This window comes from Papio anubis, chromosome 4, assembly GCF_008728515.1.
Source record: "Papio anubis isolate 15944 chromosome 4, Panubis1.0, whole genome shotgun sequence".
Taxonomy (NCBI): Eukaryota; Metazoa; Chordata; class Mammalia; order Primates; family Cercopithecidae; genus Papio; species Papio anubis.
In genome coordinates, this window is record NC_044979.1 from 104,033,020 (window position 1) to 104,055,926 (window position 22,907).

The following is a 22,907-nucleotide window of genomic DNA, read 5'->3' on the forward strand; positions in this document are numbered from 1 at the left end:
TTAATTATGGTAAGATATATGTAACATAACATTTAGCATCTTAACTGTTTTTTGTTGTTGTTGTTGTTTTGTTTTGTTTTGTTTTTTGAGATGGAGTTTCGCTCTTGTTCCCAGGCTAGAGTGCAATGGCGTGATCTCAGCTCACTGCAACCTCCGCCTCCCGGGTTCAAGCGATTCTCCTGCCTCAGCCTCCTGAGTAGCTGGGATTACAGGCATGCGCCGCCATGCCCGGCTGATTTTTGTATTTTTTTAGTAGAGACGGGGTTTCTCCATGTTGGTCAGGCTGGTCTCGAACTCCTGACCTCAGGTGATCCGCCCACCTCAGCCTCCCAAAGTGCTGGGATTACAGGTGTGAGCCACTGCACCCGGCCCATCTTAACTGTTTTTAAGCGTGCAATTAGTACTGTTAAATACTTTCACACGATTGTGAAACCAATCTCCAGAACTCTTTTCATCTGGCAAAACGAAAACTCTGCCCATGAAACAACTCCCCATTCCTCCCTCCCTGCAGTTCCTGGCAACGACCTTTCTTCTTTTTGTCTCTGAATTTGCTACTGTAGGTGCCTCATATAAGTGGAATCACGCAGTATTTGTCTTTTTGTGATTGGCTTATTTCACTTAGCATAATGTCCTTAAGTTTCATCCATATTGTAGTATGTGTCGGGATTTCCTTCCTTTTTAAGGCTGAATAATATTTCATAGCATATCCTCACCACTTGTTGTTACTTATTCATCCCTTGAGGGGGACACTTGGGTTGCTGCCACATTTTGGCTACCACGAATAATGCTGCTGTGAACACGGTTGTACAGATATCTAAAAGTTGTTTTTTTAAAAAATAAAGAACATTGGAAGTTCCCTTAAATTTCATAAGATAGATGTAAATTACATAAAATACTTATATCTTGTAAGATCTTTTTCTTGACTCTGAAAGTGCCTGAAACATTAATAAATACAAAAATATATTAATTAATTAACACACATAGGTATTTACTGAGGACTTATTTCTTGTCTTTGGTATGTGCTAAATGCTTCAGATAATTTCAGGTTTAGCTGCCAAGTAAACCTGAACATACACACACACACACACACACACACACACCCACGCGCACACACACACACACACAAGCAAGCATTAAAATAATGTAGGTGTTACTTTTCCACTCGCATTCAGGAAAGCCAGATGTATCAGCCCAGGCTCCCATTGCACTCCATGGTTTCAGAGTCTGATCTCATTTCTTGCTTTGCCATTTCCCAGAGACATTTTCCCCAAGGTATACACAGGGGAAAGAGTTTGCTGGAGCCTTACTTACATTATCATGTCTGTATTCCAGCCATCAGATTAGAGGAAGAGAAGAAAGAGCATGTCCTTCCTTTAGTGACACTTCTCCATTTCTATCCTATTGGCCAGAAGTTAGTCATGGGATCACTACTACTTGTATGAAAGACTAAGAAAAATGATCTTTATTGCTGAGAGCCATATGCACTGCACAAACTGGGGGGCTCTATCTTGAGAAAAAAGGAAAGACTAGATGTTGGGAGACAGCCGGGAGTCTCTCTGCCAGAACGGCCATACATGTTAAATATCGACCTGGTAGTATATATCCCTACATAAGTAAAGTTGAACTGTTTCTGAGTCTATAGATAATCTTGAATAGTAATTCTGCAGTAACGTTGATTGTTCTCTCCTCTGTTGATGTTTACTCCAATGAGATCAACTTAAAGTCTTGAAGCAACAGAGCTTAAAGTAGAAGAGCTAGTGAAACCTAGAACAATAGGAGGGAGGCATTAGCTTAATATTCTGGTACCCTGGGTTGGTCTTGAGATCTCCTTCGCCATCCTTCACTTCGGATAGATGGGGCTGCCGCTTTGGTGCCAATGAAGCTGGTGATTAGGTAAGCTTGTTTTGGGGAGTGACTTCTGGATGGAATGTGGAGAAGAGAACTCTTTTTCAAAGATCATTATCTATGAATTGGCAACATTGCTGCCTCTCTGACCATGAAACCAAATTTGTATCTGATTTTTATAGCTTCCAGTATCAAAATGACTTATGTATTCAGCAAGCCCCTGAAGATGAATCAGTACATAGAAATATTTTGGATGTTTTGATGGAAATTGTTAAAATCTTTGTTTTAACTATGTAACTTCATTTTATTTTAGTTGTATAACTAAAGAATTTGTGACACTCCAAACCAGTTAGTTTGGCTCATGGACATTTAAACGAACGAGTACTGTGTGAAACAGCAAACATTACCCCATTACTCACTGCATACCATTGTCCTTGAGGCAGGGATTGGGATGGGGTCAGGGCCAGGGAAAGAGTGAAGGGGGCTTTTGAAGGGGACTTTATTTATTACAATACTAATTTTTAAAAAACATAGTAATTTTGTTATATCCATGCAACTGTGTTTAAAAATGTCAGTTTCCTATCATTCTCATCAAAATGCCCTGCTTTAGAAATAGATAAACTCTGTAATGAGTACAATTATATGAAAAGAATCTTAAGGCTACAAAGAATGAAGAAAAATGATTAAGAAAAGATCAGGCCAATGATTTAATAATTTAATTTTAATAATTATCATTTATATAAATTATACAATATCATGAGAATGATACTTTTATCATTGTCCCTACTCCCTCCTATCTCCTCCAAAAAATGTCATTTCTGAGACTCTTATTTTTTGGAATGGCATTAAAGCCCCAGGCAGAATCTAGAGGACTCACCAGCCTCAGTGGTGCCCACCCCTCTCTGAAACTAAGCGAACCTGTAGCAAAGCCTAGAAGAGAAATGCAGTTCTTCAACATTTTAGCCAAGTGACTTCAGAATAAACTCAGTTTAACCAGTGAGCTAAGTTGTGGTCAGCTTTTTATGGTGTTACGACTTGTATTCTTGGTACCAGTTTAGTTCAATAAATATTTGAGTACTTATTTCACCAACTCTGTAATTTTAATTTGCATCATATCTAAAATATTCAGTGGCCCTTTCCTATAATTCTTATGACTCATAATCCAAGAAGGCAAAACATTTATAATGGTAAACATCATGATCAAGGAGCCAGAGGAACCCTGTTTAAATGGATTATGCCATTAACTAGTTGTATGACCCTGGGCAAGTCATTTACCCCTTAGCTTTTAGATTTCTCACTTTTAAAGTGAAAGGGCAGGGAATTGGTTTATATGAGGTCTAAGATCTCCAGTGCTTTAAATAGTTAAAAGTGGCATTTCTACTTTCAACCCAAGAAGAATCATATAGCCATAGCTAAAGAGGTTGAGAAATAATGATTCATATGTAGAATCCACTCCATCACCTTCAAACACGCGAAGGTGGAAATGGTGCTCTCTAGTATTATGCTGACCACGTGTTCAGATTGCTGAATACACCTGCAGAAAAAAATTTCCATTCTAAAGAAACGCAGTCTGGTTGTTGCAAAGAAAAATTAGGTACTTACTGTATGGTAGATTTCCTGTTGGTCACCAGGGAGTGAATCCTTCAAGAATCACCTGTACATTTCTCCTTGTCTCCAAGCCTCCCAACAGCTCCAGCTCAGTGGGCAGATGGGGCCAACAGAATACCTGTTCCCTGTTCTCTTTGTAAACCCTGAGTCTCTCTGTTGTTACTCCTTGCTGTGCCCAGGCTACCCTTCCTTCACTAGAGCCTGCCCCTTCATTCAAAGCTCAGTTTCATATGCCACTTCCTCCAGGAAGCTTAAGGTCCTCTTTGAAATTTTCATGGCATATTATCTTCTCTTCTTACCTTCACTTCTACCTTTTACTGTATTCATTATAAACATAGTTTATCCCCTTACTAGCCTGTAAGATCCTTGGTAGCATAATCCTTTATCTTTATCAAGTCTAAATGCCTTTTTTAAGGTGTAACTTTCTCAACTTTATGAAATACCTTGCACCCTGCCCTAGTGGTAGGTATCACAATCTCTTTACCCTGTTTCCTTTTGGAAGGGTCTATTTGTTTCTATTTTTAGGAAGCTGGGTTGATACAATTTCTCTAGAAGCATCTTTCAGACTTGAATCCACGTGACTAAGTTGTATGTTCAGTTGAATTTTTCAGTGAGAATTTAGCATCATAGTTTTGAGAGGAGATGAAGACAGTTGCTCTTACCACAGGCCTGGCCCCTTTTAATCTGATTGGGTTTCACAGTTTATTTTCCAGACAAAGAGATAAGACAGAGTTTTGTCTAATTGAGACTGGGACAGGCCCAGAGTTAAATATTGGTCTTTGGGCCCCATCACTTCTTTCCCCTTGAAAGATGTCATAAGCAGACCCAAACACACATTTTTTTCCCCCTCATTTTGATTTCAGCCAAGGCCATTTTTGGGATTTGGATGGTACCGCATTTATTTAGTTAAACTGTGAAGGCAGATCTATGTGCTTTTCAGTGCAGGCGTTCTTTTTTCTTTTTGACCCTGGAATATCTCCGTTTTGTGTAGACAGAGACCAGTTGTCAGCTGATAGACTACCACTTGAAGGGGTGGTGGCAGCAATAGATGCACTGGAAAACATCTTGATAAGGCCTTGGAGAGAAGGCTGCTCTTTCGGAAACAGGGCCCATTTGCCAAGAAGGCAGCAAGGGAAATCGCTGGTGGCAGAGGCTTATAACAAACAGGAAGAAGAGACAGGTTTGCCAAAGGCTTCTGTGCATTTTTCCCCTTTGCAAACTTTCAGGCAGATGAAAATGTTTTTAAGGTGGTTTTTGGGTTTGCACCTACAGGGAGAGTTCCAGTGCATTCCAAAGCACCATGATGCACATTATGGAAATGCCACACACAGCTAGATTCTGTCATAAAGAAATTTGTCATGCAAATTCTGAGGATGTTTGGCTGGTACCAGGGAGGGAAGGCATATCAAAGTAACTCAGGCACACTCTTCAAATGTCTTGCAATTTCATAGCATGCATTTATCCAAATTTACGGCTAAGGCAACAATAGGTCTCCCAGCTTCCTTATTCTTCAGCTTTCCATAATTAAATTATGACAAACAACTTTATCTAAAAGCCTCATCCAGGGACAATCTTTTTAGATAGAGGAGATAGTGGTTTCAGCTGATTGTACTTATCTGCAGCAATAAAGGTTTTTATTTATTTGATTTTTAATTTTAATTTTATTTATTTTTTAATGAGTCCCTGGGAAGTAAGGCTGCATTTAGAGGTTTTTCTCTTTTTGCATATTATCTTTATGATTAGTAAATACATAAACACACTGGTTTCCGAGAAGCTGCCTGGCCATGGCTTTATTTGGGTGGGGGGAGGGAGGGAAGGAATCACACATCACCCTTCTTCTCTTTTAATTTAAATTTTACACTAAGAATCTATTTTGAGAGGGAAATGGAGCATGTTAAGCTAACGACAGCTTTCCCTTCTCTTATTTTTCCCACGTCAGAGCAACGTGCTCGGATCAGCTCCTCGGTGTGTCGCGATGTTGGCAATGCTGTACCAATTATGTCAAGTCTCCAAATCACTCGAAAAAACGAATAAAACAAACAGTCAACGAGGCAGGGAAGGGTTAAGGTGAAGCGAGATTAAACCTGTCAGCAAACAGACTCATTTATTTTCAAAGCTATAGTTTCCACAATGGAAACAATCCACTTTGCCTGGAGACCCTTAGGTCCGTTCCGCGGGGACCCGGTTTCAACTCTTGGACAGAGGAAGTAGGTGGTCCACCGTGAGCTCAAGGACAGCTAACTGATCGTCAGATCCCAACACTTGCCAAGCGTCCCTCACTCCCACCTCGCGCTTTCGTACTTTGGTTACAAAAATTATCTCTGCGATTGCATCCCTTTTGAGTAGAGGGTGCCACTGCGTGGGCAGGAGGCGGCGATTCAGCACGGGGATCACAGGAGCTGACTCCCCGGCACCCAGTGCTGCAGAGGCGAGAGGGCGCAGCCGGGCTGAGGGAGCGACCGAGCGCCGAACTGCAGGGGCCGCCGCGCGGAGGCCCCAGCCAGAGATTAGCGGCGGGGCGGGGGTCCCTCCCTCTTTTCGGGTGAATGAATGATTAGTCAAACACCACCTCCCCTCCCGGTCCGCCCGAGATTGGAAGGGAGGAGTCTCGGAGCGATTGCTCTTTTTTATAAGGACGAAAGGCGTTTGCCTCAGTACGTTTTTAAATCGACCTTGTGTGTCGTTTCAACTTCGGTCATCCTTAGTGTCAGGACGCGCAGACAGATAAGCACAGAACACAGATCTCTAAGGCCACTTGCCCCTCTGTCCGCTCAGCCCCCTGAGTTCGCTGTCGCGTCCCCGCCAGAAGGAAGCAAAGCAGGGCGTGAAAAGTTGCGGTGGCCCTATTGCCCCGGGTGTGTCGCTCCCATCCGGGAGCCAGCAGGGTGGTGGGGCGCTCCTGCGTCCCGTTTGCTGCTCCCTCTAAGGATTGGGGCACCCGGGCCTGAGCTCTAGTGTTGCGGCATCTCCCGGGTTCCCCCAGGAAAAGGAGGAGGCGCCGCGCTCGCCGTGCGGTGGAGACGCGCCTTCCCGGCTCTGGTCCGCGCCCCGCGGCCGTGGCTTCCCTGGAGGGGCTGGGGAACTGGACGCTGGGCCGAGAGGGTTCGCGCTGCCGCTATAGCGCAGTCCCTCCTGCGCCCGGGCGCCCCCAGCGGGTTCCAGGAGGCGCCCGGTGAGCCCCTGTCTCTCGCGGCGGAGCGAGCGCGCTCCGGGCGGGCCGAGAGCCGGCGGGGCTGGCAGGAGGTGGGGAGTGCGGGAGTGGAGGACGCTGCGGCAGCGACAGCGACAGCCCCCGGAGCAGTAGCTGCAGCCCGGGCGGCGGCTGAGCGGCAGTGCGCAGTCTGCAGCACCGCGGCTCCTCTCGGTCTATCTCCGGCTGCCGCAACACCCCCTCCTCCCAGCCCCCTCTCCGGCGCGGAGGGGCTGACTGCTAAGCCACTGCAAGCAACTCCCTCAAAAAAAAAAAAAAAAAAGAAAGAAAGAAAAAAAGAAAAAAGAAGAAGAAAAAAAAACCCGCATCGGAGGAGCCTGGCCGCAGGACCCCTCCTCCCCCGGCGCCCCCCACCCCTCGCCTCTACCCCCGCCCTCCCTCACACCCCCCCGCCCCCCAGCTCCCGGGCGCCCGCCTCCCTCCTTCGCGGACTGTCTCCCGACACGCCGGCTGAGAGTCCTTTTTGACTGCGAGCTGCGGCAGCTGAGCAGAGGCGGCGGCGCGGGACCTGCAGTCGCCCGGGATTCCCTCCAGGTGACGATGCTCTGGTTCTCCGGCGTCGGGGCTCTGGCTGAGCGTTACGGCCGGCGCTCGCCTGGGATTACCTGCTGCGTCTTGCTGCTGCTCAATTGCTCGGGGGTCCCCATGTCTCTGGCTTCCTCCTTCTTGACAGGTAGGGGAGGGGGCGGGAGGGACCGACCCTCCGGGACGCCGGTTTGGTACCTGGGAGAGGTGGCGCTGGCTTGCCCCGGGGATGGGAGGGTGGAGAGCGCGCACCTTGGCGCTTGCCCTGCGCTGGTCGATGGGGATGAAGCAAAACCCCGGGAGGGCTGGGAAGGCTGGGAGTAGGTGAAGAGGTTGCGGGCTGAGAGGCTGTTGCCTTCAATGTAGTAATAATAGACATTCTTCTATTTGAATTTGAGAAATTATTTTATTTTTAATATTTTCCTCAACTTTTATTTTAATCTTTATCTCTCTCTGTAGAACTCAGGAAAAAAATTTGTGCAGTTTTCTGCACATCTTCCTTTCTCATCTTTGGGGTTCCAATACATCCACTGTGCTAGGAGTGCTTTTTAAAGCACTGGCTCTCAAGACCTTGAATTTAAAGAAACTATCATTTAAAAAGGGCACTAATAGCCGGATATAATAATTATAAATGTTTTCAGGCAGGTGAAGACCTCAGCTGCTATTCTGAAGGACATACTTTACTGACACCTGGTGCAGAAAAGAAAATATCGAGTCAATTTCTAAGAGAAGGGAAAAGAGGATTGCGTTTCAAACAGTGATTTAAACCTAAGACAATGCGAGAAAGATCCATAGAAAGGCCTGTTCCTTGACACAGTTCTGAGTTTTGGTCAATTTAAAATCTGCCCCAATTTGAGTTTTTTTTTCTTTTTTTCTTTTTTTGCATATGGGGCTGTGTGCTTAGTTGAAATGTCTTCATAAAGGAGGAGTGTTATTAAAAATCCAGTGAAATACTTGGAATTGTGCTTAAACCATCTGGGAACAGATAATTTCTCTTTACATCATAGTCTTTTTAAAACCTGTTTAAATAAAATTATTGAAAATAGAGTTTGGGGGGAGGAGTTTTGCTTTGGTGAATTTAATAATTTTAACTACATTAGGAATTCTGAAGTTTGGGTAGAGGTTTCAAAAAAGATTGGTGTAAAAATTTTAAATGTTGAAATCATGCTACTAAGCTGACTTTAAATGAAACTTTTTTCCCCCTGAATTTCAGGTTCTGTTGCAAAATGTGAAAATGAAGGTGAAATCCTCCAGATTCCATTTATCACCGACAACCCTTGCATAATGTGTGTCTGCTTGGTAAGTGTGGAGATCAGGTAATATGAACTCAGTTGCTCTCTCTGATAAGGTGAATCCATTAAATGTGATAATATAACCAGATCTTACAAATTGTCTTTAGTCATTACAAAATTGCACATAACTGTACCTACTTTGTGAGTTGAATCCAGTTAATTTCTGAGTTTTATGGACTTTGGCAATTTCCATTTCATCTAGCTGGAAATTCTTATCTTTGACATTATCCTTATAGAAGTAAATTTCAGATAGGCTTTGTATGACGTCTCAGTGAAAATTGCAGTTTGTAATGTCTGTTTCCAGTAATGATTACTACAACCAAATCCTTGGTACAACAAAACTTTCTGCATTGGTTCTGTCATCTAAGCTCAGCGGGAAAATGATGAGATAAGATTTAAGTATGAAGGTCCGGAATAAGGTATGCAACAAAGGGAAAGAGAGGTGACAGTCACAAAAAATGAACATGAGGAAAAGATGTAATTCTGGATTTCTTTCTTGGGTTTCTTTGCCTGTTATACCCTAAACTCTCAAATACTGTCTTTATTTCTTATTTGGAAGGGTGAGTCAGAAAGGACAATTCTGTCCTTAATAGAGAATGACACTTGGCTGTCAGCTGCTTAGTTAACACTATCAGTGGTTAGTAGACTCAAAAAATAATTTGTTTCCATTTATTTTAGTTTAGTAGTCAATGATAAGTCTAATAAGTAACCACTTGGGGGAGATTAAGCAATGTGAATAAGAATTTCTGAGATGAAATACAGACCTACAACATAAACATTTTTGCTTAAGAGTGTTTTACATGCCAATCACTTTTGGCAAAATTTGGTTAGAAACTACACATTATAAAACCCTGTTGGAGATACATTAAGGCAATCAAATGCGAAGCCCAAAAATGATAGAGGACTACTTGTTACTAGATCAGCGTGCTGTGTGGAACTGGAGAAGGAATTCATTTTGGTTTAGGCAAAAGCCAAGCCATCTGAGTTTATACTACCTAAACTTTTTCATGACAAGGGTTGAGGTCAACGTTTTGAAATCATAAATGGGTGACAGTAAATGGCTGTATCAAATGATTATCAGGTTTGGAAGACTAAGGAAATCAGCAGAAACAAGTAAAAATGCACTGTGTTTGCTGACACAATAAATATTGCTGTCTAATAAAACAGAGCTGAGAGAGGGTGTATTATGATTGCGTATTTATGGGTTGCCGTGTTCATTGATGATCTTTTACTAAATAATTTGTTGAAAAGAAGCTTTGAGTTTAAATTTTGACTCAGTTGTAGATTTACAAATGCAGTGTGTATGTATGTGTGTTTAATCTTCCTTTTTTTATTTTTCTTATCTGTATAATGTGAGCGAATTATTTTATCTTAATCTATTAAGATTTCAGAGGAAATTACCCTGACCAAGTAATATTTAAATGTGCTGAGAGCTTCGCATATAAAATACTGTTTTTCTCTTCAGCGATATTACTACTTATAAAGTTTACGTATGTAGTTTGAGTTTTGTAAACTGTTCCCAAATAACATTTTGAGAAATTCTCACCACAGCATTCCCCCCTTTTCAGTACTCCTACCCCTGCTAAAAATAGTGCCTTTCTCTGAAAGTGGGGACTTAGTGATAAGAAGATAGATGTTAGAGTCCTGCAGTTTTGAAGGTAAAGAGTAAATCTGAAAAGATGCATCGGTTGGAATTCAAGTGGGAATGATATTTATTCTAGAAAAGTATCAATTAAATTCAGAAGGGCAGTAGCTTCATTTATGTCTTTAACGTTTAAGTAACAGTTGTAGGTATCTGCCTTGGGTGAGCGCTGTCAGAAATCCTTTCTAAATATGTAATATTAGGACTTTGGCTATCAGCTTCACCCGTTACAGAGCTCTTTCATTGGCTGAAAGGCTCAGTGATATGTTATCACGACCTTTGCAGGGGTTTAGAATTATGGGGTCCAAGTTGTCGTAGTCATTGCTGCATCCTAAACATTTGTAATGACTTGGTAAAATTGAGTAATAATAGATGGATGACCACTTCTCTCTTCGTATAACACTCTTGTACATTTCCACGAACCTACTGCAGTTCATGGATTTCAAAGCACTCCAGACAGCCAGGAAGCTACTTGGCATTTTTGTACCTAGGCAGGAAGGTAGACCTATTTAGCAAATTGATAATGTTAGCAATGGTAAACATTTATGTTTACTATTTTTATTTTATTTTATTTTTACTTGTAGGGCCTCATCTAAGCCTGCATTATTTCATTTTATCTTCACAAAAATCCACTGAGGGCTTTTACCTTTATTTTACAGATGAGAAAACTGAGGTGTAGCGGGCTAAGTAACTTGTGAAAGTTGCATTTGAGTAAATAGTGGAGCTGAAACTATCTCAGTTTTGTCTGCCTCTGGAGCACATGCCTATAACCATAAGAAACAGCCTATTTGTTGAGTTAAAGACGTGGGAAAGTAAGGAGAAAATAGAAAGAACATCCAAATTATTTTACCTTTTGGCGTTCCTTGGGTTATTTTGTTTTTTCTTTTGAGTCTTTCAAGAGTTCGGTTAGTTGACATTTGTTAATCGCATTATATGAAAGGAAAATCTCGTTATGATTTCAGTTGACCTGCAGGGAGCGTTAGTGGTGAGCTGGTTTTATGTATGTACATTAAGAGGGTATGTAATAGTCTCAACTGTACTTTGGATAAAGAAAATAGTCATATTTAGTTTGTGTTGGTCCAGCCTTTTGGCAGAAAGGTACCTAAGGCTGAGTGTAAGCTCATATCTTATTTCATAACATGTACTAAAAAAAAAAAAAAAGAAAGAAAGAAAGAAAAAGCTAACGTCAACGTATGCTTAAAAAAGATGTAAAATGTTACAGTTGGGAGGAAATAGGTGGCACAAAGTCCCGTATATAATTACAGAGTAAAAGCTTAAAAAACTCCACAAAAATCAACTTGGCCTGATTTAAACTTTTAAGCTGTGAAATGTTTCAGAGGTTGGAGTGAGCTCATTTCTGTGGAGTTTTTGAGGATGACAGTGGGCACAGTGGCCACCGTAAGCAGAGCTGAATAATTTTATTCTCATTTATCATCCTCTGCGTAGAGCCGAGCATCTTGCCAGAACCAGTCCCAGTCCAAGAATAACTGGTTTGTTAGCTGGTGATGGAATCTCGTTTTAAAGTGTGTGGCCCAAAAAGCTTCAGTTCATCTATTTAAGGGGGTAGGTGAGAAGTTGGATCATGGTCCTAAAATCTAGGGAACTGGGTAAGCAGTTTAGATTAAACTGCATGTGCTTTATTGTTTAGTCAGAAAGCAAAGCATAACTTTACAAAATGGTCTTTTATGGGGCCGAGGAAGGGAGGCCAACACTTATTACTGTTTTTGTGTGATATTTTCCCCGCTTTCTTGCTAGAATTATTTTTCCCATAATGTCTAGGAAAACACGTTGGTGCCTGCCCTGGAGTACAGCTGAGAGGGGAGCCAGCCACACCCAGATAAATGAAGCTGAAGCCATTCTCTGATCTTTGGGACGTCCCCAGGTCCACCAAGCACACATGAGAAGTGGTGCTTGATCTTCTCAGCCTTTTCCACCTAACTGTAGAATAGGAGGACATGGCGGGAGCCAGTGAGTTGGGCCCAGTACTAGAAACCTGAGAAAACTTTGGAGGCTGGGACTCAGAAAACCCGAAGTCAGAGCTTAGTTTGGCATACATTTTGTTCAGCAAAAAACATTATTCTGAGGTTGAAATTTCCTCTTTTAAATCCAGAGGTGCAATGTAGAAACGGACCCTTTGCTCATAAAAAGCAACGTGAAATTCAATGTTACAAGAATCAGGGCCCCACCTGTCTTGGAGCCAACCAAATAGTGAAGACAGAGAGACCTTGTCTGCTGTCTTCTACTTTTTTAATCACAAAAATCTAATATCGCTCAACAAGGAGCTCCCAGCATGTTAGATTCTCTCGGGTGCCTTATCTCCATAAAATCCTCATGTTCTTCATTGTTCAGATTAGCTGGCTGGAGAATAGATATCTATTATCTAAACAAGTGTTAAGCACATGTTTGAGGATGAGGGAGATAACATTGCATGAGAATTCAATTCATGTGTGTGTGCATGTATGAAACAGAGAGAGAGAAGCCATAAAGTAGACCAGATGTGTTCAGAGAGGTACCGCACTCAGTATATGCACAAATACATAGATTGCCATACTTTTTCCAAGTTGTTTCAGGTCATTTCAAGACTTTGGATGCTCAGTAAGGAAGCAATCAGATTTATTTATTTTTACTCTGTTTAGAAGGTGATGTGACCAATTACCTTTCAACAGAACAGTTTTGGGGAAAGGTAACAGTTAATGTATAGGATTGTGTTGGCAAATTCACAAAGACTAGTTCTGAGAGTCATTCTTGTTCATGCTTTATTCAGGCTCAAAGAAGTAGAGCAAATCTCGTGAGATCACACAGTTACTAAGAGACAGAACTGGGATGTGAAGTCAGTTTCTTACTTGCTAAACTAGAGTTTCCTTCTGCTGGAAAAGTTGACTACTTAAAAACTTCTACAGATACCTTCAAGAGCTTCAGAGAGTCTTTTCAACCAGCACAGAGCTAATGTAGGCTCTCTATGGAGGCAGTTATAGTGGTTTCGATCTTGCAACCCAAACCGTCTAGAATTTGGAGAGCCCTTCCAAGGAAGACATAGGTTTTGGCTGGCATCATAACATTTTGGCAAAGAACTTTGGCCCAGACATCAGAGAGTCTTGGGTTCAAATCAAACCGGTGGTGAAGTTGAGACAACTACCTCACCTTTCCAAACCTCAGTTTCTTCATCTGGAGAGTGGGATGGATGTCAACATCTAGTTCACAGAGTTGCTGTGTGAATTAAGTGAGATGTAGCACGTAAAGTTTGGCCTGGGGCTTGGCATTGAGTAAACCCTCTGGAATGATTTTTTATTGCTGTTATTGATGATGGCATTATTTTTAAAAATTCTTATTTCCTCACATGGAATAGGATGCAAAGTTTCAAAAGAAAATGATAGAAGGGACGACGGACGAGACATAGGGATAATGATGGCAAACCCACCCATTGTTGTGCATGAACAAGGTTTGTCAGAAATGTTTAGTGAGTTTTTCTGTCCCTCCAGGCTTGGACTGGGCTGATCTAGGCTGCTTCCTTATTGGTCCAGTGATCTTTGGCCCCTGGTGTAAGTTTTCCCCTCGCTTTCCATTAAACACACACACCCACACAAAAAAAAAGAAAAAAGAAAAAAAGAAAAGAAAAGCTTTCCGTGGAAGAGGGGCCTGCTTTCTTGCAGAGTATTTACATCTCTATGCCTGTGGGGTCACCTTCACTTGTACTTTTATTGGCAGAGGGATTGGGTTGGGACTCGGGAGCGCTGTAATTCTGGAAAAACTGCCTCGTGGCCTGGCATCATGGGGATTTTCCTGGCCCGCCTTGTGGAAGTCTCTCGACCCCTTTCCAGCCCTGAGTGTGTCTTTGTTGCCTACTTACTCACTGCTCCCCTTCCCCATCCCATTCCAAACACTGTTTATTTTGTTTTGAGGCACTGGACTTGACTGTGGGTATCAACAGTAAATTGTGTTTTAAGTGTAGGAAATAATGTTGAGGAAAGAGAGCCCTTCCCCAGACTAGAATGCAAATAGGGGGAGGGCAGTAGAATAGGAGATGATGGGAAAAGTCAGGCAAGGCAAAATGATGGAAAAATAAAACCAGTTAATACGAATTTGTTGAGTAAATAAAGGATATCAGTTTTTCACACCCTCTTCTATGGCCCTTCTGTATAAATGATGATATATTGAGTCCTTTGTGCTATAAAAGAATATGAGTAACAAACACCACCTTTCATGGCACTGGGAGGTCAAGTGTGCTTGTTGAACTTAGTTAAGATCAGCAAATGAGCTGGGTGTATATTTTAAGACCTGTTGATTCCCAGTTCTAATTTTATAAAACACCACTCAAGGCACTAGGGATCGCAGGTTATAAATTCAATAATATTATTCTTTCTTCCTTCTTTCCACACTTCATCCCCTCTTCCATTTTATTTTATTATTTTTAGTCCTTTCTGTGTTTGAAGCATTGTGCTGGCTGGGGACCTTTGAGGAGACAAAGACCAACAGGACAGATTCTTGCCCACAGTCTAATGGGGGAGATGAACACATGCATAAATAAGAAACTTTATAGGAGTGACAGAAAAGCCCTGTAATAGACTCAAACCCATGTACTAAGGAGGCTGCCAATGAATTCTGACTAGGATATCTGTGACCATGATGTGGGGGGAGAGATGATCCAGGCAAAGCCTTGTTGGAGGAAAGACACAAAGAGAGTGTGCTTGGGACTGTGGAAATGGCAGAGTCTACTGTGCCCAAAGCTGTGATGGAGCTGGAGTTAGAAAGCTCCATGAGAACCAGCATGGGGAGCACCTTGAATGTAATAATAAGGATATCAGTGTGAAGGGTCTGGAGTCTGAACAACAGACTGCAGGGATATTGTGTGGTCAGGTGAGCACAAGCAGCCTGGGCAGTGGGAATGGAAAGAAGGTGTTGGGATAAACCAGTGTTGCTTAGTCTTTTGAATCTTTGACTACATTCCAGTTCTAGAGTATTTACGTGAATACCAAAGGTATTGAAAAAAAAATATGTCGATAGAAAAACTCCAAACCATGCCCAGCAAGACACAGTTGGTAAAATTCAGCAGCAATTACAGTGGAGTGATTGGTAGCACAGCCACTTTGCTCGTCACTTGGTGCCTCTAGAGTAGTGTGCTGCTACTTGAATAGAGTAGTTCTCTTCCCAGAACTCACTCTCGAAATTCTACTTGGGGCACCAGCTCTCTCCTCTTACAGTGACACCCTGCCTTACACTGTTGCATGGTTCATTTGGTAAATTATTCAGTCTGGTAGGTGTGTTTATGATAGTATGTATGCTCACTTTTAGCACAATTTTTTGTTGTTATTCTTTTTCTGAGACAGAGTCTCGCTCAGTCGCCTAGGCTGGAGTGCAGTGGCGTGATCTCGGCTCACTGCAAGCTCCTCCTCCTGAGTTCACGCCATTCTCCTGCCTCAGCCTCCCAGTAGCTGGGACTACAGGCGCCCCCCCACCACCCGGCTAATTTTTTTGTATTTTTCGTAGAGACGGGATTTCACCGAGTTAGCCAGGATGGTCTCGATCTCCTGACCCTGTGATCCACCTGCCTCGATCTCCCAAAGTGCTGGGATTACAGGCGTGAGCCACCGCGCCCGGCCTTTAGCACAATTTTTATACATTAATCAGGATTGGGTGGCTCACCTTTAAAAAGTGCACCAACGTGCCATGACATTGAGAACCACTAGTCTTGCAGAGGTGTTTTGGAGCCCACATTTATAGTACTTGGCAAGAAAATAGATGGCAGAGGTGAAAGATGGGAAAAATTGAAGGGAATTTTGAGAAATCTAGCCAATGTCATAGACACTGTAGGAAGAGAAGGGGTCCTGTGGGTGGGTGAGTAGTAATCAGTTTAGATGTAATGTGTTGGGCTTGATAGACCTTCAAGGTAGAAAAGCCATGTAGGCTCTTAAAAGATCGTGAGTTCAGTATAGAGAAATCAGGACTAGAAGTTAACAATTTGTTACCTGTCTGCATAGAAATAAACTTCAAAACTTTGGGAATAAATTATTTGCCTTGAGGAGGGGTCTAAATTGAGATTTAAAAAAATGGGCCTACAATATTAACTATAAGAAGGGTTTTGTCTAACAGAAGGATAGAAAAGGAGAAAGCTATGAAAGAGATGGAAAACTTATAGTTATAGAGGCAAGAGGAGAACCAGGAAGGCACAGGCCAAGGCAGAAGACGTTTGAAGAAGACAAAGACTATTGGCATTAAACATTGCAAAGAACTGGAAGATTCTAGGAGAATATCAAAGAAGGAACATTCTCATCTTCTTGGACTCTTTGAAACAATGAACAATGGTCCCTTCCCCCCAGACCCTGCATATTTGCACATGGGATTGAATTGATCATAGATGAGATTCAGTGCAACCCCAGTTGGCAGGAATCCAAAACTAAGATTGCTGTAGGGGTTTTGAAAATTTAATGCAAAAATCACAAATTTGCCAAACTTTGACTTTAAAAGATCTTAACAAAAGTGAATAAATACCACATGAAATTTTAAAAGGTACCCAAACAAAACTAATTTCACGGATAACAGTAATACACTTTTTGCAAACGTCATTGGAATGTTTCTATAGTTAAATGTAAAATGGTCCAGGCCACATTGAGGGATTTTTTTATTAGGAATAAAAGCAACAATATAAAAGAGTCTGACTAATATAAAAACTTACTATTATAAACTTTTAAGTTTGCTCTATTAAACTGTTAATGATGCTTTAAAAATATTATGATATAATTTAATGTCTTAAATTCTAGGTCTTCAGGTAAGATATTTTCTTTTCTCATGAAATGTTTAAAGCCCATTTTGTCAGTGAAGTACAGCTGTGGTGTGGGGGCCGTTGTGTCTCAATGTATGGGTTTGAGTCTCACCTGGGTTGCCTGGCAGCTGTGCACCACTGAGCAGACACCTTACCTTCTCTGAGCCTTCATTGTGAAGTCCCAGTGGTATGTACCCTTCAGCAGACTTAAGTGGTTGGCTGTGGGCATTAACTGGGGTGACTGGAATGGGTTAAAGGCCAAGATGCGTGTGAAAGCTGTTTGTAAACAGTGTAAATGAAACTGTTATTAAGGGCCAGAACTTGAATAGAAGAAAGTGAAGTGTATACCATAAACCACTTTTCAGCACCTAATTCAGTGAATATACTCTTTGGGAATGATAGCTTAGTGGTTCTCATTTCTACCCTTTAATAGTTGTATGGCTTTATGTAAATTGCCTAACATTTCTATATCTCAACCTCTCTATCTTCATCATGAGGCTCTTGTCAGAATTGTAAGTTACAACACGAAAAATTCTTAAAACATGGTCTGGGCCGTGGTCATCACTTTAGAAATGATAGCTGCTTCCAGCATTGAAGTGTCATGGAATGACTGCCTTTGCCATACTTTAAATTAAATGGACTGTATTTATGGCAATTTATTGTCAACACTTATGAAATGTGTTTATTCTGAATTTTTCTCAGGGTACACAATGGAAGGTCAGAAGAGGCTACTGCTGCTTTTCTGTTAAAGATGGAAAACCCTGTTAGTGTTTGGGGCTTAGGAAGATGGGTCGCTTCTCTATTTTTTCTTTTCAAAGCTTCACCTGCTTAACTCGCGCCAATTTACAAACAACGAATCACAGTGTTGTTTTCTCAGTGAGGCCCAGTTGTCCTCTGCAGTCCTTGCCATTAAATCAGGAAGTGGCAGGTAGGAGGCAAAAATGTTAAAGTAGCGACCAGTGGGCCTGCTGAGCCTGAAGCTTCTCAGTCCTCTCCGTTTTAAAGAGTGTGATGTGGCCAGCTTCCTGCTTTCCAGCCAACCACAGGCACTAGTGCATACCTGTGGGATTGGGCCTCCTTCTAGAAAGGGCAAGCCCAGATGAACTGGTGTGACTGGATTTGGACATGTGGGCCCTGCACATTCATACAGCCTTCTGTGCTTGGGACTAGAAGTCCTGCCAACTCCTCTAAGAGCCTGCTGCTTCTTCTCGGTAATAGCATGTTCTGCCTTGTAGTGTAGTGAGTTGGGCGAATTCACTTCTTAAGGGATGGTGTCTTAAAGTGTAAGAACCTCGTCACGGTAGTCTCCGTCAGCTCCATAGCTTCAGCAAGAGGTCCACAACCTTGGGACTTGAGTGGGAGTTCGACTGGAGTTTCCTGTTTATAGTTGGGGTTGTTAACACTTGGGATAGCTGCCCCCAGAATGGAACTCCAAGTTCCAAAACATGATTCTCCTAGAAAGTTTATCACAGAAGGTCAACCTCCTCTATAAAAGACATCCTAAATAATCATTACATAAACACTGTCTTTTTTTTTTGAAGGGAATGTAATCGTATTTGAAAATATAAGATCATATTGATATTTACATCTGCTTTTATTTGTGATAAAAGGAACATTCCCTTTTATAGAAATAGATCGTTGTCAAAAGCAGAAATGTCCCTGACAAGGCAGGAGGTATAGACAAGGGAGGTTCTGGGACGATCTGGCTTCCACTTTCAAAAAGTCACAATGAAAAATGTCTCCCGATCCCTGGGGCTGGCGTTCTCCAGTCATTTCCAGCCCCTTTCAGTGAGGCTAACTCTGAAATCTTGACACAAGCCTTCATGTTTATATTAGGTTTTGGATGTTAGCTCCCTTGGCTTCTGGGAGCTGACTCTGTTGAAAATTATGTTTTTCTTTTAAGGACAAAGGCCTTATTGTATGTACATGTCGTGTAGTGTGTAATGAGCTTTCTTTCTTTCTTTTTTTTTTAATGTTAGGTAATGGGTGGTACTAACCTACGTCTGCCAAATGAGCAGTTCAAAGATCTGTAAACTGACGGGCAATTTTAAGGTTTCACGCAGGTAACTCAGCAAGAGAAAATGAGAGGGCGGGATGGGTGGCATCCTCACTGACCACAGCATGTCCCCCACATGCCCTGCTTCAAGGGAATAGACGTAACAGGACTCTGAGCGAGGATCTGCAGATAAGTGATGGTACCCAGAGTCACTTCAAAGAGAAGGATGGAATACAAATAATGAAGATAATGATCATCCTGTTTTAACTTACAAAAACACGCCTTTCCAAAACAACTCTTGTATTCTTAGTCACATATATAGTATTTGACCAGACAGTTTTTCATAGTTGCTAATGCTGTCGGCATAGGCCAAGCACTTTAGTTTTAGACGCTGTGTGATCAGCTGGCCACTCTGGTGGCACTGCTGGCCTCTTTGACTGTGGGTGACCTCAGGAAGGTTATTTCTAGTAGGGACAGCTTGTCCCATGGAAAGGAGGTATGAAAACTCGAAGCTGCTCTTCCATTTCTTTGGGCCTCTGTAAGAGACATTTTTAGCATCTTTTATTTTATTTATTTATTTATTTATTTTTGTAGAGACAGGGTCTCACTATCACCAGGGCTGGTCTCAAACTCCCAGCCTCAAGCGATCCTCCTGCCTTGGCCTCCCAAAGTGCTGGGATTACATGAGTGAGCCACCACACCTGGCCAGCATCTTGATCTTAATTGCTTCCCCCTTTCTCCTTTTAAAAACCTATTTTCTGAGGTTCCTCTTTGAGGCATGTCTATGGACTGCAGCAGTAACGTTAATGAATGACATTTTCATTCTTCGCCATGTTGATTGCTCCAGGTCTTATTAAAAGATGCTGGGGGATTCAGTTTCCATTATTTTCTAATTGAACAGAGCCATTTGTGCCAAGATACTAAAATTGCTCCCACTTTTCTCAGAGGGCAGAGGCTGCTCTGCATCAGTGGCCTGTGGGGTTTGCAGCTTCTGCCTCCAGTAAAGCCTGCCTCATTCTGTTCCTTTACCACCCAGAAATTCATGAATTCCAGAGACACCCGCAGCCTGCTGGGTCTCTCCAGCTTTGTGGATTTATGGTGTAAAAGCAGTAGCATCAAGACATTCACATAGCCGTGTTTTTTTTGGTCTCGGGAGAACACTATTTTCCTGAATGAGAGAACATGAAAGATGAAGCAGATATTCTCCCACTTGGGAGCCACTATGCCAAAACAGTTAAGGTCTTGCCATGGGCTTGTGTTTATGCCCCTTGAGGGGAATGGGGCCCATTAGGCTTGAGTTGTGGTAATTTCCTGTTTTCAAGCACATGTGAAACAATGATTCTGATGCCCAGTGGGACCTACCAGAGGTCAGCTAGCTGCAGCTCCATTAGCACATAGATGAGGACCAGGATGAAATTCCTTGTCTCTTAGAGGTGACTCAGATCAGAAGTTGTGGAAGAGCTGGCTGTCAGGGAAGGGGGCAGGAATCTACCCTTTTTGTGCATCTCATTAGTCTGGGGTGGTTTCTGTTGGAGGAACCAGCCCTTTTCTCTCCCTGCTGGGATGTGCTGGAAATGCATGTACCAGATGGCGTTGCTTCCTTTTCATCCATAGGTGCATGTGTGTGTAGGGGAATTGTTAAAAACTGTGAATTTTTTTCTGTTTCATGTAAACCATATACTGACCAAGGGCAAAAAAAAATTTTCTTAAATTACTTTGCATGCTAAAGGGTCATATTATAGAAATCTGGAGTCCCCAGATTTTGGAGTTACGAAATTTTTGGTAGTTGTCTGATGTTGACCTATAGGAGCAGCAGTTTTATGTGGTTCAACCTAATGTATGCTTTGAGGACGTTTAGACTTTTGCAAGAGAGATATTTATCCTCCACGTTATTGCAAGGGATACATTATCCTCCAGGTTATTGCAATGTACCTGAATGAGGGGATATTTAAATTCAGTGAATTTGCACTGGGTTCATAAACTAAAGCCAAAATGTGGCGGCATAGTAAAACGCCTCTCAATCTGTGAACCTCCAACTCTGAATTAATGGGCTCTTCTGTATATCCTCAAGACCCCTCTGAGGGTAGTGGGGCAGTGGGGGAGGGAGGGGAGAAGCAGCACCCAGCTTCGGTTGGGAGCACATGGTAGGGGCTCTGCAGGAAATGTGGGAATGGCATTGCAGGACTGGAGTAGGCAAATGATTGATTGATGGTCATTAAACTCAGCACACATTTATTGAGCATTTATGTTAATAATATCCTGAGGCACTGCAAGACAGGAGCAAGGCTTCTTACATGAACAGAAGGGAATTAAATTATGGTTGAGATAGTTTTGAAGTTAGATGTCTTTTATTGCTTTAAAGTTCTTTGAAAATTGATTAACTTATGCAAGCCAGAAATATTAACTCTTGTTTGAAATATTCGATTAGTCAGAGCAACCTGTTAGTCCTTGACTGTGCTAGATTTTATAGGGTTATGTATCTGTGTACACACACACACACACACATATATATACATATATACATATATATGTGTGTGTATACATATATATGTGTGTGTGTATACACATATACATATATATGTGTGTGTGTGTGTATTTATATAACATTTGGATAATGGTTTTAGTTTGGAAACTACCCTCTGTCGTTAGAATCTTAGATGAAAGTGTGAATTAATGTGTGATGAAACTGATACTTGCATATATGTGCTGGGAGCCCATAGAATGAAGCCTGAACACTAGTGACAAGGGGCATGCAATTCTGTTGCCTGATGTGTTCCCTTCCCTGGGCCTCTGCCCCTTCTTCCCTCACACACTTCAGTTTGGCTACTTGTCTTCTCTCACACAGTTGTAGGTCGTTAACAAGTCAGTGGTTAGAATTTTGCCTTCAGTTTCTTCTGTTCTCCTAACAGGGGCCCAGCAGTGGTGGCTCTCAGATTTTAATGTGTGTAAGAACCACCAGGGAATTTGCTAAAAAATGCAGATTTCCTGTGTCCTGGTCCAGAGATCCTGATGGAGTAGGTCTGGCTGGCTCCTGTGCAGACCAAGGAAGCTCCTTTTTTTTGTTTGAGATGGAGTCTTGCTCTATGACCCAGGCTGGAATGCAGTGGTGTGGTCTCAGCTCGCTGCAACCTCCACCTCCCGCGTTCAAGTGATACTCCCGCCTCAGCCTCCTGAGAAGCTGGGATTACAGATGCGTGCCACCATGCCCGGCTAATTTTTGTATTTTTAGTAGAGACGGGGTTTCACCATATTGGTCAGGCTGGTCTCGAACTCCAGACCTTGTGATCTGTCCGCCTCGGCCTCCCGAAGTGCTGGGATTACAGGCGTGAGCCACTGCGCCTGGCCAGAAAGCTCCATTTTTAATAAACCCTTCCCGTGACTTTTATGCAGGGGCCAATTTTTGAAGCACTCTTTCCACCTGACATGTAATGGAAAGAGAAGGGTATATGAATATAAACATAAACATATGTTTATATTTAAATCTTGGTTAGGTACAGTTGAAATTCTGTTATTGGTATAAAACTTGATAATAGATCCACTCTCGTTTACATAATGTTGCTTTCGTGGAACTTTTACACAATTTTCTTGCACATTAGCTATCTTTATTGAAGTGTTCTTTTCCTACTCATGTCATCTTTATCAAACCTCCTTTAGTCACCCAATCAGAATGAACTCACTTGTTCCTTGAAGACTTTATATTGGTCACTTTTTATTATAACCCTTACTCCTCTCGCCTCTAAATTTTTATTAACTAGTTACATGACTTTCTCTTCTACTGGACTTGAAGCTTCTTCAGGGTAGGAATAGCATCTAATTCTTCTCATGATCAAAACATCTAGAACAGCGCCTTGCAGACTTTAAGTCTTAATAGATATTTTGCGAACAAACACTATTCATAAGCTGGGGACAGTCCAAAGTTCATTTTCCTCAAAGACACCCTGTGAGGTAGGGCCGGCATTCTTAAGAAACCAGTTTCATAGTTGAGCTCATTAAGGCTCAGAAAAGGAAAAGCAAGGCGAAAGTCCCACCAC

At 42.2% G+C, this 22,907-nt stretch overlaps 1 protein-coding gene across 3 annotated transcripts in view; it reads left to right on the plus strand.

Moving 5' to 3' along the window:
* Positions 1 to 7,070: 7,070 nt before the first annotated feature.
* Positions 7,071 to 22,907, plus strand: part of BMPER (BMP binding endothelial regulator) — a 243,831-nt gene continuing 227,994 nt past the window's right edge. For all 3 annotated transcript variants that reach the window (XM_009203122.2, XM_009203124.2, XM_009203123.3), the window contains exons 1-2: positions 7,071 to 7,337; positions 8,403 to 8,488. In XM_009203122.2, the coding sequence (XP_009201386.1) occupies positions 7,205 to 7,337; positions 8,403 to 8,488 (219 nt within the window). In that variant the 5' untranslated portion in view covers positions 7,071 to 7,204. The remainder of the gene's footprint in view (positions 7,338 to 8,402; positions 8,489 to 22,907) is intronic.